The sequence below is a fragment of the Oncorhynchus kisutch genome, linkage group LG17 (genome assembly GCF_002021735.2).
Source record: "Oncorhynchus kisutch isolate 150728-3 linkage group LG17, Okis_V2, whole genome shotgun sequence".
Lineage (NCBI taxonomy): Eukaryota > Metazoa > Chordata > Actinopteri > Salmoniformes > Salmonidae > Oncorhynchus > Oncorhynchus kisutch.
Genome location: NC_034190.2, coordinates 43,797,852 through 43,813,984, shown reverse-complemented (window position 1 = coordinate 43,813,984; position 16,133 = coordinate 43,797,852). Strand labels below are relative to the sequence as shown.

The 16,133-nt window shown below is 38.4% G+C and overlaps 1 protein-coding gene across 2 annotated transcripts in view; it reads right to left on the bottom strand.

Annotated features, from left to right (window-relative positions):
* LOC109907721 (poly(rC)-binding protein 4-like) overlaps positions 1-16,133 on the bottom strand; it is a 79,533-nt gene that overhangs the window by 5,539 nt on the left and 57,861 nt on the right. The window contains exons 8-12 of one of the 2 annotated variants that reach the window (XM_020505872.2): positions 8,526-8,600; positions 7,505-7,576; positions 2,223-2,279; positions 1,697-1,778; positions 594-643 (exon numbers count right to left, since the gene is read on the bottom strand). In XM_020505872.2, the coding sequence (XP_020361461.1) occupies positions 594-643; positions 1,697-1,778; positions 2,223-2,279; positions 7,505-7,576; positions 8,526-8,600 (336 nt within the window). The remainder of the gene's footprint in view (positions 1-593; positions 644-1,696; positions 1,779-2,222; positions 2,280-7,504; positions 7,577-8,525; positions 8,601-16,133) is intronic. The other variant, XM_020505873.2, reaches the window with a different exon arrangement.

Below are 16,133 nucleotides of genomic sequence, written 5' to 3'. Positions count from 1 at the left end.
CTAAGTAGGTCAGGGAACATGAGAGGATTTACTGGGTATTCATGGGAGTCCCTCCGAGACACTGCAACTGGAACCCAGACAATAACACCAGGGGATCCATATCGGCTCAAAATCCCAACGACCTTGGGTTCGTCTGGGGTTCTAATGACTTGGATAATTAGTATGTTGCCAAGATGTATCCCCTTCTCTCCTTTGAAGTTACCCAAGACTACAGTCTCTCGCCTGCTTTCAACCCTTGAGCATCTGTCTAGCTGGTGTCACCTGCTTCTATGAGTTGTTTACGTGCAATGTGATATTTCTGCTTATGCTGCTGTTTGATGTGTTGTTTGGAATGAAGCCTAGAGTAGATTGTTCTGAATAACAGCATTTTGGGTTGCGGGTAAATTCCATTTAAATTCAGTCAATTTAGGAGATTCATTTCAATTCACATTCAAAGATTGAAAAGCGGCAATTATTTTCAATGAGTATATTTCAAATTTCCTAGAATTTAATTGGAAGTTCAATTCCCCTTCTGAATAGACTTAACCCAGAGGATATCTGAAAAAAAATCATTTAAATGTAGAATGTAATATTATGTTCAATTAACTGCTCACGTCATTTGGAATAAGGAGCTCCTGCGATGTCTGGGAGTTTGAGTCCATCCCTAGTGAGAGAAAATATGTAACTTAACAATCCCTTTCATACATTCATACATTAAATGTGGTTTGCAGGTCAAGCAAACCAGCCACATGAGGTTGGTGGCACCTTCATTGGAGAGGATGGGCACGTGGTAATGGCTGAAGAGGAATACGTGGAAAGATATCAACAACATCAAACACAGGGTTTCCTTGTGTTTGATGCCACGCCATTCACACCGTTCCAGCATTTATTATGAGCCGTCCTCCCCAAAGCAGAGCCTCCACTGAAACCAGCATAATGATATATATATTTGGTGGTATAACAGCTAGATTTAGCTAAGCAGCTCATTTCCATTTGAATAGACTTATGTTTAACACGCCACCTTTCTCCAGGCTCTCTGGAACTGTGGCGGAACACATCATTTCTTATAATACGTTCCCTTTTCACTGCCAAATATGAAGAGCTGTAGGGAGCTTCCTCTCATCTTCACCGCCACAAGCACATAATCAGTTGAGTTGATGACATGGATCCCTTCACTTAGTATTGTTGTAACAGGATATGTTCTGTCCCTGCAGCTCATCCTTCCCCGACAAACTGTTGATGGTACTGATATTTGGCAGATGATATTAAAATATGACTAATAGAATATAAGACCATTTTTGGGAGGTATTTAATTGTAACTTTATTTAACTAGGCAAGTCAGTTAAGAACAAATTCTTATTTACAATGACAGCCTTCCCGGGGAACACTGCCTTGTTCAGGGGCAGAACGACAGATTTTTAGCTTGTCAGCTCGGGGATTTGATCCAGCAACCTTTCGGTGACTGGCTCTAACCACTAGGCTACCTGCCGCTGCAGTAAGTGTTACAGTACCAGTAAGTGCCAAGCCAAAATCTAGCTGTAGTGTAGTTGGTGGAACATGTTCGCTGTGGACTAACATCAGCCATCAAGAGAGGACATCAGGTTCAGTTTTGCTGCATGCTTTCTGATCCCTACCTCTCCTACAGCTTTTATGCCTATTGTTACTCACTGTTAAATGTATTTGACTGCCATTTGGGCTAAATAAAGTAAGCTCATACCAGGGAGAACGGTTGTAGTCGGCTGGCACATGGGACTCTGCTGCATGTTCTGCTGCATGGATAGCTGATGTAGCTTGGCCAACTGAGATACAGGAAGAAAGAGCATCCAAAATATATGTTCAACTTTTACTGCAGTGGGCAGGGTCACACAGAGTGTTTCTTGGTAGTCTTAAACAAATCTACTTTGAAACAAATGTATACACCTCACACACATAGTTATGGGGTTACAAAAAATGAAACACATGTACCATGTCAGTTATAGAGTTGAAATGTATTCCATTTTGAATTCTCATCGCAATATTACACTTTATATACTGTATATTACAGAAAACTGAAATATAATCAAACACCGGATTTTCAACTGTTAAAAAAACACGTTTATTCATTATGAAATTATGAAAAATATGAATAATATTCTACCCATAAGGCCACGTGGTCATTTGACTGCATGAAAGGGATACATAAAAAATGACACTGGGATAGTTAGGTTCCTATATAGAACTTCTGTCTATATAACCCCACTTACCTCTGTATGTGGAATGCCATATTGGTTTGGTACAGAGTAGGCCTGGAAGAGATCACTCTGCATTAGGCAAATGACAGTAAAAAACACATTGTTATGCCAATAACCACTTAGAAGACAGTGTACATAAGTGCATCACTGACATATGTAATATTTATACAATATACTACATCAACAATGGCTAAGTGTGTGGAAGCAAATACAAAAATGCATTTGTTGTGTATTGCAAAGTGGTTATTGAGTATTATACACTTGCTATAGGAATGTATAGCTTGTGGCTCTATAACAGGCTATATAATGCCATAAAATGCATCCATAATGTATTACACAACATGTTGCACATAGAAAGTGTTTCCAGCATCTTCAATGTGATTGCACTTCAGTCCAGATTGGACATCATCAGGGGTCTGCAATCTTCACAGCAGAGTGCCATTTAACCAACCTTCATACTCTGTAACGTGCCTCCTGTAATTTCTCTCTCTCTCTCTCTCTCTCTCTCTCTCTCTCTCTCCCCTTCCTGTCTCTCCTCTCCTCTTCTCTCCTTCCACCCATCCTCTCTCTTTCGCTGCTCCTCATCCCTCATAAGTCAGGGTGGTGTCCATGTATCCCCATTGTCAGGCCAGACAGCACTTAGCTAAACTCAAATCTGACAGACGGCAGCAGTCTGGCTAGTATTACCACTCCATGGAGACGTTAGACGCAATTCCCTATTATGCACCAGAATGACACAATCAACTCTAAGCACAGGAAACAATGTCAAATCATTGGTAATACTGTCATATTTTTATCACTAGAAGAGATACAGCAGGATCAATAACCATGATCGACTTAAGTGAAAATTAAAAGCTGAAAAGTCAATAAGTATTCTACCCCTTTCTCATAGCAAGCCTAAATAAGTTGATGAGTAAAAATGAGCTTTAGAAGACACATAATAAGTTGCGTGGACTCACTCTGTGTGCAATGATAGTTTTTAACATGATTTTTGAATGACTACCTCATCTCTGTACCCCACACATACAATTATCTGTAAGGTCCCTCAGTCAAATAATGAATTTCAAACACAGATTCAATTACAAAGACCAGGGAGGTTTTCCAATGCCCCGTAAAGAAGAGCACCTATAGGTAGATGGGTAAAAAAATAAGCTTACATTGAATATCCCTTTGAGCATGGTGAAGTTATTAATTACACCCAGTTACTACAAAGATATAGGTGTCCTTCCTAACTCAGTTGCCAGAGAGGAAGGAAACCGCTTGGGATTTCACCTTGAGGCCAATGAAGACTTTAATACAATTATACAGTTTAATGGCTGTGATAGGAGAAAACTGAGGATGGATCTACAACATTGCAGTTACTTCACAATACTAACCGAATGAACAGAATGAAAGAAGGCAGCCTGTACATACAATGTTTGCAACAAGTCACTAAAGTAATTCTGCAAAAAATGGGGCAAGGAATTAACTTTTTGTCCTGAATAAAATGTTATATTTGGGGCAAATCCAATACAACTATTACGTTTCAGGTAAGACCCAGATTTGACAAAGTTGAAGTAACAACAGTTTATTAATCCAACAGGGGCAGGCAAAAGACACGTCAAGGGCAGTCAGGGGTCAGTAATCCAGATAGGTGGGGAAAAGGTACAGGATGGCAGGCAGGCTCAGGGTAGGGTTAGGCAGAGGTCAGTAATCCAGAGGTTGAGCAAAGGTGCAGGATGGCAGGCAGGCTCAGGGTAGGGGTAGGCAGAGGTCAGTAATCCAGATAGGTGGGGCAAAGGTATAGGATGGCAGGCAAGCTCAAGATCAGGGCAGACAGTGAGGTCAACACCGGGAAAACAAGAAAACAGGAACAATCGAGAGACAGGAGAAGAGGAAAAAACACTGGTAGGCTTGACGAACTGGCAACAGACAAACAGAGAACACAAGTATAAATACACAGGGGACAATGGGGAAGATGGGCGACACCTGGAGGTGGGTGGAGACAATCACAAAGACAGGTGAAACAGATCAGGGTGTGACAACACATTATTGAGTACCACTCTCCATATTTTCAAGCATATTAGTGACTGCATCAGGTTATGGGCATGCTTGTAATCGTTAAGGACTGGGGAGTTTTTCAGGATAAAAAAGAAACGGACTGGAGTTAAGCACAGACAAAATCCTAGGGGAAAACCTGATTCAGTCTGCTTTCCACCAGACACCGGGAGAGGAATTCACCTTCCAGCAGGACAATAACCCAAACCACAAGACCAATTCTACACTGGAGTTGCTTGACAAGAAGACAGTGAATGTTCTTGAGTGGCAGAGTTACAGTTTTGATTTAAATCTACTTGAAAATCTATGGCAAGACCTGAAAATGATTGTCTAGCAAGGATCAACAATCAATTCGAAAGAGCCTAAGAATTCAAAAATAATTATAATTATGTGAAAATGTTGCACAATCCAGGTGTGGAAAACTCTTAGAGACTTACCCTGAAAGACACAGCTGTAATTGCTGCCAAATGTGACCGACCGCCTTGATTTGATTTTTTTTTTACATTGGATAAAAGCAGAGACAGAGATACAACATGGTATATCATACACAGGATTTGAGGAACAATGGGAAAGTAAGTCTACTTTGAAAGTTGATGAACTTGTAACCTCATCGTTCACATGCTCTTAAGCTTTAGCCCCACCCATCTCTTTATGGGTTAATCCAAGCATTCTGTCCTAACAACAACAGGCAAGCACCCAAGCTAACCGGCTAACGTTGGCTAGCTTCTTCCAGACACAAATGAGAGTACAGCTCACTGACCATTTTACTCGCCCTAGCAGAGCTGGTTAGGCTGTTATGTTATCCAGAGCGCTGGTGACCACAACTGTGCTGCTGGAAACAATTTACACTGACACCGGCCATATTCAATGAGTGTTGAGCGTTTGTAAATTCATAATTTATTCTGTGCTCTGGCACACGCAGACGAGAGTGCTCTGGAATCTGAGTAGATTGTCAGAGTGAATTTACCAGCTATGAATATCAACAGCTGTCGCAATGACATTCTATTGAAATGGTTACTGGCATAGTGGAGTCTTTTGTTAAGACATGTAGCTAAGCCAGCTAGGTTAACAATGAACCATAATTCCAACTCATGACATTACTACCCTGCATGAATCTGCAGGTAGCTAACCAACCAGGATCAATGTTAGCTAGCTAAATTTAGGCTATAACAAGCAAAGCAAATGGCTCTGAGAAAGGAATAATACGATCATACAGCTAGAGCAGCTAGTTAGCTAACAGTACAATTGACCTTAAAATAAAAATGACTTTCTGTCAAAACTAGAAACATGCAATATCAGAATTTTTTTTTTTATATAAAAAAACAACTTTATTTAACTAGGCAAGTCAGGTAAGAACACATTCTTATTTACAATAACAGCCTACCAAAAGGAAAAAAGCCTCCTGCGGGATGGGGGCTATGTCACGATCGTCGTAAGAACATTCGGACCAAAGCGCAGCGTGATATGGGTTCCACATATTTATTGACGTGAAACGCACAAAACAATAAAAGGCAAACGATATGTGAAGCTATGGAGTGCTCACAGGCAACTACACATAAACAAGATCCCACAACTCACAGTGGGGAAATGGCTGATGATGACATGATCCCCAATCAGAGACAACGACAAACAGCTGCCTCTGATTGGGAACCATACCAGGCCAACATAGAAATAAAATAACCTAGATTACCCACCCTAGTCACACCCCGGCCTAACCAACATAGAGAATAAATGGCTCTCTATGGTCAGGGTGACAGGCTGGGATTTAAAAAATAATTATATATATATAATATATATATATATATATATATATATATATATATATATATATATAAATATAGGACAAATCACACTTCACGACAAGAGAGACAACACTACATAAAGAGAGACCTAAGACAACAATAGTGCAAGGCAGCAACACATGGTAGCAACACAGCATGGTAGAAACACAACATAACAACAACATGGTAGCAACACAACATGGTAGAAGCACAAAACCTGGTACAAACATTATTGGGCACAGACAACAGCACAAAGTGTAAGAAGGTAGAGATAACAATACATCACACAAAGCAACCACAAAAATGTAATTTACACGTGTAAATCATGGGCGGATTCTTCTCCGTGTCGCGGATGCCATGGTTGCCCTTAGTTTGAAGATGCAATCCGCACACAGGTGTTTTCTCTGTCTCCTTAGCTATCATACTCTAATTCCGCTGATTTCAAAACTCGGTCCTCCAGAAAGTGGAGAGCAACCCTTACGCAGTTCTACTACGTGATACATATTTTTTTAATGCCACTTTAGACAGGATTACCTACACATACTGACCAGCCCAAATAGATATGGCAAACCAATGTCAATTCATCTCTCGGCATACCCAGCCCACTCATTATCTCAGCCAATCATGGCTAGCGGGAATGTTGCCAACTTTTTCTGTGGCTAAACCAACTAGGCTTGTAATTTTAACAATTGTATTAATATTTACAGATGGCATACAAGTCTGTTATTAAGGCACATGAAAGTTTACAATTTCCAGAAGGCCAATAAACAACATTTTTTATATAAAAAGGTTTAAGTTCAAATGCCTCTCCTGTGATGTAGTGACCTGCAACAAACGCCTAGTTTCATGAAACAAGTCACAAATGTGCTTATACAAAGTATTGACTCAGAGGTCTGAATATTCATGTAAATGAACTATTTCTGTATTACATTTTCAATACATCTGCAAAAAATTCTAAAAACGTGTTTTCACTTTGTCCTTATGGGGTATTGTGTGTAGATGGGCAAGAGAAAAACATCTATTTAATCCATTTTGAATTCAGGCTGTGGAACAAGTCAAGGGGTATGAATACTTTCTGAAGGCACTGTATGTGTCGTCTGTAGTTATAAAGAAAGATCCTAAACAAGGCTTCTGTGACATCACAGAACAGGACTAAAAGTAAGAAAAACTGTAATTTTCAAAACCTGCAATGAGTTTCTAGCCAGAGGGAGTGTATTTTCTTTCTTCCCATGTACCCGCGAATCTTATAGTGAAAATCACTGCTTTTAAAATGTTTTAACTGTTGATGATGATTTCGGATAGAACTTTTTAACTTTATATTTTTATCTACAAAACGTAGAAATGCACCATTTCCACATATACACTGGTATTGTGATGGAGAAAATGAAATTGCCCTTTAAGACCACTTTTGAGGTATGAAAATGAAAACTATTCACCATTAAAGGTGTTGGTGACATCAGATCATCTGACACTCACCTGATGCAGGTCAAGACCACCCTGGGAGAGAGAGTACAGAGGGTGGGGGGAAAAGTCTGATGCCTCAAACACCTAAACACACACAGGGAACACACATTATTACTATTCTTTACCTTTATTTGACCAGATAATGTTAGTTAGCTCATTAATTACATACTGTAAACTCAGTTTATCTAGGATAAGCTAAAATCATGTAATTAATCAACAAGAACTAGCCTTTTAAAGTGTCCTCCTAGAGCACTTTCAACATCATATACCATACAAATATGGGAAATTCCCACTGACTACATTCATTTTCCAACTGAAATGTATCACTGAAAAACCATTTGGTTCCACTGAAATTTAAAATAACATATATTAATGTTTTCTTCCTTCCTTAGATCAAATAGGTCCCGAGTGGTTCTTGGAGCTCCATGTCAAACTCTCTCACCTAACTGGCTTATGGTATGAGTCACCATCGAGCCATGTGTTTTCCCATCCCTGTTTATCCTCTGACAAATTACACAAACACTCCTTATCACTGCTCTGGATTCATTAAAGTGCTTCATCTTCCTCTGACCATAGATTCACCCTGCACTTTAATTTGATATGTTATTATGAGCACTATCTCAACACAACACCACATCAAACATTTGGGAGTAATGCTCAGACAGCTCATATGCTGTAACAGGTTTTGGATCACCAGCGCAGGCAGGCATAGAAGCCAGGATCCATCGCAGTCGAGCCGAACGCTAAAGGTCTCTAGACTGAGTGGCTAAAATGTTTCACTCCATGCATCCTAACATCACCCCCCCCCCCCCCCCACACACACGCACATACTGTACATACAGTACAACCCCCAAGTAGCAAAACTACCTCATATCTTCATGGGTTGAGTCATGGGGTGGCATTGAGGTGCATCATGTACCATAACTAAGGATCTTACATAAAATAGTGCTCTAAAGTCCCTCAATAAGTACACTGGACTATATTTCACATGATACGTCTATAAAGGGTGTAAATGGGTTTGTGGCTTTCTCACTTGGTTGCCAGAGATGAGGAGGGCTCCTGGGGAGGGGCTGGGCCGGTAGGGAATGGTAGCACCCTTCGGGGGAGACTGGGAAGTAAAACATAGGTCAAGGGGTCTGGTGTTGTGAGATATCGAAACACCTTTATCACCAAAATAAATATGACAGATGCAAGTCAAACCATGTATGAAGGATGTTTCATTTCAAGTCTGGCTATTGTGTCACTTATGTTGTGTAGGAGGGAAAGAAATTGAACAAATGGCATTGAACTATTAAGCACATAAAACACAAGGACAATTAATGGTCTATTAAACTGCTATTAAACTGCTATATTTGTTCCTTTGTTTTTCTTCTGGTGACATTAGTCATTCATTTACTGTAACAGTTCAACCATTGAAACGGCAGCTCTTTAAGGCTGATTGGATTGTTCTTGAGTTTGTAATCTCAGCCTTTCGGCTCAAGTTGTTCAACATTCCTTTGGATATTTCAAACGGGTGCGTGCACTGTACAGACAGACAGACAGACAGACAAAACTCCCATTCAGAGAGAACTCATGAACTCGCCAATTAAAAAAGGAAACAAAAACATTGTTAAAACATGTCGTGGAAGATTCAGAATATGTTGGTAACATATGTAAGATGTTTTATATTCATCAAATGTGTGTAAGTTACTTCTCATCAGAATGGTATTTTTTGTATAATACTGTGGCGGGGTTGCAGTTATCTGTTCTATGTCGAGACTAAGTTGCATGGGCCGCAGAGAGGGGAGAGGTCAAAGTGTCATCATGTGTAAACATATCTTTTGCTCCACTGTGTGTGTGCCAGTTCACTCCCTACTTTTCCCATGGAGGATGGCAGTGTCTGGAATCATTCTATCCTCTCCGTGAGTTTGTATTTAGAGTTGGTTGTATCTAAATGACAATTTGATATATGCCTGTTGATATGGAGGGTTGGTTTATGGTTCTGGGGTTTGAGTAAGGAGACAAAGCTGAACGATTTATTATGTCTATGCTGTCTGACTATGTGTGATCTTTGCTATAAAGGATCCCATTTTGCCATTGTGTGGGGACTCTCAACTGTTGAAAGTCAAAATGCTATAGAGCTTATATAATTAAAGATGGACTTTGATAACTAACTCTGACTTGTGTGTGTGGTTTGCTCCCATGATTTGGTAAATAGAGGAAATTTCCACGACATTTGGCGACGAGGAGGGGATGTGAATCTTCACTCGGTGACCGTTCCTACGATCTAGGTAAATAAATCGTGCACGAGGGATCCCCTAAACTTGGGATCTCAGGGAGAACCACACTTCGGGAACGAAGCAGATGGACAACCTTTGATCTAAGAGGAAGCGAGCCGAGTGGATACCACATCTCGAACTGAGTTTTTTTTAAAGAAAAAGGTGAGCGAACCACACACAGATTTGAAGTAGAGTTTTTAAATTATGCCTGTTACGTATACTCTGAGCGTGAATTCCTTTGTAAGGAAGGCACCTTGGCGGCATAAGCAGGGCCGAGTCAGAGGAGAGTAATCTGGGGGTTTTGTGGACTCAAAAGATAATCTGCACTGTCCGGTGGCCAGTGACCAAGAGCCCTCCTGACACTGAATTGATCACAGTGGGGATTGGGGGAGGTCTGTTGGGGTGAGGGGCCAAAGGGGACTGTGTGTTCTAGGTGAAACACGGCACTTGGTGAAGCCCTATTGGAAGAAGGACCTCATTCTGTGTATCTGTGTGATTTGTCTAAGTGACCCTCAGATGTGGTGAATTCCAATTATTTTAAATATGCTAGCCAGGTATGCCCTGGGTTACTCTGTGTGAGTATGTAATATTTGTCGGACCGTTCTGTGTGAGCGGGGTAGGGTTGACTCTGTGTGGGCACACCTTTTGATGTTCTGTGTGGACGTCTGAACAGTTCTATGTGAACATCTGACCAATCCTGTGTGGATGATCCTGAAAGTTCTGTGTGAGAACCTAAGATTTTTAAAGTTTTATATGGATTCTGTGAATTATTTGAAATGATGATAAATGGTATGTGTGTATAAAGTAATGTGGAGAATGATTAGATACAATTTAAACCACCCATTCGTAGACGTACGTAGGTTTTGAGTTGATATCTTAAATGGATAATTTGATAAAGATGCATTTTTTAAGCACTATTAAAATAATCTACAAAATCTGAGAAATTGAGCTCTAGAAACTGATTAGAGTGTGTCCACTTTTGGTTATCTTACCCTAACGATGTAACTATAAAACGCATATTGGATTATCTCTGTCGGGGTGAAACATTTGAAATTAAACTGCCTTTAAGGTCTGAACATGTTATAATTTTTCTTCCCAGTATGAGAGAAGTTGTGGGATTTATTGAATAAACTGTTTTCCATAAAGTTAAAGAGAATTCAAGGGATGCTCGATGTAATTTATAATTTCGTACAAAGCCTAAGGTTTTCCATCAAACTAATTATCATTGCGTGATTAATGTGATGTAGTAAAGTAATTGAAATACGCTGCATAAGTAAACATAATCTACTTTTATTAAAAGGCACAATATCTGTTTCCTAGTCATTAACTGTCGATTTTATTCTTTGATTGCTAATATATTCATTTGGAATTTGAGAATCATAGCTGGAGTATGAGAATCATAGCTGGAGTAATGTTTGTACTATTAAAATTGGGCTATCATTCTTCTGGGAATTACCGATAGTGACGTGTTCTGATTTTACTTTGTAAATGGGGTTTATATCCGGAGAATTTTAGTTTTTTGCAATACCATTAGTGGTTCAGTGGTAGAATTCTCGCCTGCCACGCGGGAGGCCCGAGTTCCATTCCTAGTCATGGCGCTGGCTGAATTCAGAGTTTTTGATTGTGAATAATCTATTTGTATGTTTTGCCTGGAAAGTTATGGTCGCTAGTGTTTGTGTAAGAGATAAATTGAACGTTTTCAATAGATTGTTTAGGTTAAATTGATAGACTAATTCATTTTAAAATAATAACGAAGCGAATTCTGATGCAAGACGATGTCTGTTCACTAAATTATCTGCTGGAATAATGTATTGAGAATTGGGTCATATTTAAATTACTGTATCAATAGAGAAGACAGTTACCTAAGTTAAAGAAATTCTGAATAATAGCGGGGAGAGAATGGCATAGGAAAGTGGTTACCGAAATGTTTTTCATTCTTATAGATTGACTGACGCATGTTATAATCTTGGCAATGTGTGTTATTTTTAAAGAAATAGGATACATTTCATAAGTGTGGAGAGCAAAGAGAAGAGGAAGTTATAAAGTTGGGGTTTTTAATCTTACGATAGAGGTAAGGAAAAAACGTTGAAATGAGAGGGGTTATATTTTTGCCCAACTGGGTGAAAAATAAATAGGAAAGTTGAGTTGAAAGTATGGAAGAGAGTTAGTTACTATGTTGGCTACTAATTGTCAGGGAAAGTTGCTGGAGGCAGGTAGATTGTTGTAGAATAACGTACATTTGCATTATTAGTTTGAATATACAATAACCTTACTCTAATTGTTTTGACCGTTGTTCAGGTACATTTCTTTCTGTATTTCTAGCAGCTGATTCGCTAGGTGGGCATCATAGATTTGTGGCGTTTATATTTACTGTATTAGGCTATGAGAATTGGGAGACTGGTTGTCTGGATCATAAAACATGGTAAGGATAGATTCTGATGGTTATTGATTTTTGGTTTGATTGTTTAAGTAACACCAGTTAATTTGAGCAGGAAAGTTCATGTAGTCTAACATTATAGTATGTTTCCATTATGTGGAACAATGTCAGGTCATTAAAGGTGATTGCTGGATTGAATAGTATGCCAACCTGTTGACAGAAGACTGAATGGGTGTGAATGTTGAAAAGCAAGCTTGGGCCAAACTAGTAAACTAGTATGTTAAGTAGGGGAGTATCATAGATTTTAATTATAGTGTTGTTACCGCAATAGTCAAAACAATTTCATATGTTTTGGGAAATTAGCTAGGTTGAATTTTGTATTTGAGTTCCTTTATAATTTGCTTTTTAAAAGAGAGGTTGGAATCAAGTATGATGCCTCGGCACTTAAAATCAGATACCACCAGGAGCTTTTTAGTAGTGGTTGTTTTTGAGGAACATGCAGACTGTGTTTTATTTTATTGAGATGTAAACATGAGTCTCTGAGCAATTTTGTCATCTGAATCATTATAGTAGTGAGTTCTTGTGTAGTTTGTTATTTGCATGAATTTATCACTGTATTATCTGCATACATTGGAACTTCAGACCCTGTACAGACTAAAGGAAGATCATTAATGGATGTGCTGAACAGTATTGACCTTTGTGGATATCGGTGTTGGGAAAAAAATAAGTTTATTTATATTTTTACGATGATGAGACAGCACCGACTTTTGAAGGCTTTTAGATTTGTTTAAAAAAATCAGGATTGGTTTTTACTAAATTTATATCAACAGATTGAAATTATTAGGTTGCTAATTAAAATGTTTTTTAGGAGTTGATTTAACTTAATTAAACATTGTATCATGCTTATACATTGATGTGGATTAAAACTTATGATTAATGATTTGAGGTACAGTGGAATTATCATTAGGTTTGGTTTATAGTTTCACGTTTGAGTTTCTGAATCGATGTAGTGTAAATGAATACTAAGTGTTTTTGTGTTTTCTCCGGGAAAATTGATATTTCACTGTCTCTCTCTGGAAAGTTTCCAGGGACTATACTCTTGGGGAGAGTGAGTGAAATTGGGGCCATAAACTACCACATTGAAAGGGGCACTCACCACATTGGGATTTTAATGAGTTTTTATTTTCTGACTTTCCATTACACACGCAAATTCTTTTGATAAAGGAATGTTCTGGGAACATGGAATTACGAAAATGTTTGGAACTAGTTGAATATTGTTTGCAAATTGTTTCATATAGTGAAAAACACTGCTTTGAAGGGTTTTGTATAACTTATGACCTTCTGATGACTTTCCGTTGTGGCTTGATCACCCGCATTGGAAAGCCATTTGGATAATGAAATTAGGGTCATCTGTAATATTGCTTTCAAAATAATTTGTGTAATTGGTAAATATGTTTCTTAAGCCATATGTGTAATTTGGACCACTGTGAAGAGGGAGTAGGGCATTGCTTTTAACTAAGGGTATGCTGCTTTAAGTCTATTTTCCTATGACCATAGGGGTTAAATAATTTTTCTTTGTGGAGTTTTTTTTCAGTTTAGGGATTTTCATTTGATTAGGTTAGCTGAAATGTTGTTTTATATTTGTTTTCAGTTTTGTTTTACATTACTCTCATACGGAGAGATGTGTGTAAAAGGATTTCGTTTTTTGAGGGTTTGAATTAAAGTTATACAATTTATTAAGTGATATGTGAAGGAGTGTATTGTATTGTTGAGTGTATTGTATTGTTGAGTGTATTGTATTGTTGTGTTTGTTTAGTTCTATTCCCGAGAGAAATAGGTCTAATTTCTTGATCCTTGGCTCTACGATGGAGTTGACAGTGAGATGGGGAGTATAAACCAATTTGAAAGAATAGTTTCAATAGAATTTTTTGATATTCTCTGTGAAATATGTTTAGATATGTGTGTTAAGAATAATTGGTAAAAGTAATCATTTATCATGTAGTTAATGAACTGAACTAAACTGTTGTTCTGATCTGTTCTTTCGAGGTTATTATGAAAAGTGACATCAGACGGTATCTTAATGCATGAAAGAGATCATTTGGACCGAATGCTGTGTGTACCTCAAAACCCCCTCTAACTGGCTGAAGAAGGGTGACAAAGGCATTGAAGGAGGCTTTCCAAACCACTTCTACCGAGAGAAAAGAACCAAGCCAGAAATTGGTGTACAGTATCAGATCTAAGCTATCAACTGCTTTTCTTTCATGGTTCTGTGATGAGTCCACTTGGAGTGATCATGGAGAAAGATCTGTTCTAACATTTTCTTATGATGCTGGTATATTGGTTGACGAATGGACAAGTGGTAAAGTGGTAAGTGGTAAAGATGAGACATTGAAATTGGGACATTATCATGGGCCGTCCACTTTGAACTGTAAAGCTATCTGAAGAAAAACGAAGATGCCAGAAGATGCCGTGCCTGTGTAAGGGGGGTTTAATCAAACTGTGCCATTAAAATTGTTTATACTTTTGTGGTATCAGATTGATTGAAGAGGTCTACACCATGTAAATTGTAGTAATTTAGATTAAGAATGCATTGAGATACTGATCTGTATTAAAATCATGATTAAAAAAGTTAATAGTAGAATTATGGGATAATTATACTGTATGTAAATCTGCTAATATTGATGTGTGTTAAATTGAGGTTTTTACTTTGAGTGATAAGACAAATTTGAATCACTGAGGAATGATATTCAAAATATTGGTTTGATAAATAGTTGGGTTGTTACTTATGATTTGGAATATGAATGATTTCACTGCCCTATTCTCTATTCCTAAGTATATTTCTGAGCATGAGTACTTAGAGGGATGTCTGTCCTATATGTTGTGAGGAGGCCTGTGTTTAGACACTGGTTCTCATGTAACTTAAAGAGCATAAATATGTTATGTTTTTATTTTCCTCAAATGGATTATTCTGTGTTATTAAACATGTGCAAGTTTGTCTTGTAGAATAAAGGTTGTAAACTTAGTTTCAGAAGGGAGAAAGCTTACATATAAGTTAAGGTATTTGACATTGAGGGGATTTGAATTTTAAAATATTGAGTATGTTACTATTCTGATTCTTCAGAAGGGACTGAGTCCCTTGAGAGGGGAATGTCGTGGAAGATTCAGAATTTGTTGGTAACATATGTAAGATGTTTTATATTCATCAAATGTGTGTAAGTTACTTCTCATCAGAATGGTATTTTTGTATAATACTGTGGCGGGGTTGCAGTTATCTGTTCTATGTCGAGACTAAGTTGCATGGGCCGCAGAGAGGGGAGAGGTCAAAGTGTCATCATGTGTAAACATATCTTTTGCTCCACTGTGTGTGTGCCAGTTCACTCCCTACTTTTCCCATGGAGGATGGCAGTGTCTGGAATCATTCTATCCTCTCCGTGAGTTTGTATTTAGAGTTGGTTGTATCTAAATGACAATTTGATATATGCCTGTTGATATGGAGGGTTGGTTTATGGTTCTGGGGTTTGAGTAAGGAGACAAAGCTGAACGATTTATTATGTCTATGCTGTCTGACTATGTGTGATCTTTGCTATAAAGGATCCCATTTTGCCATTGTGTGGGGACTCTCAACTTTTCATTAGAGATACTGAACTGTTGAAAGTCAAAATGCTATAGAGCTTATATAATTAAAGATGGACTTTGATAACTAACTCTGACTTGTGTGTGTGGTTTGCTCCCATGATTTGGTAAATAGAGGAAATTTCCACGACAAACAACAGACCGGAAGTTGTATAATTTATCATAAGGATGCAGGGTTTTCCGGAAATGTGGAGCATCTTTTCTGTGGGAGCAGTCAAAGCCGATTCTTTGTATAACTTTGCATAATTTAAATCCAGAAGGCCCCGCTGGAAGAGAATCCAAATGAAAGTTGCAAGCCTTTGAAGAAAGCCCTGGAAAACTGGATCAAACTAGCAATTAGGCAGTCCGGTCCAACTGCAATGCAAAAACAAAA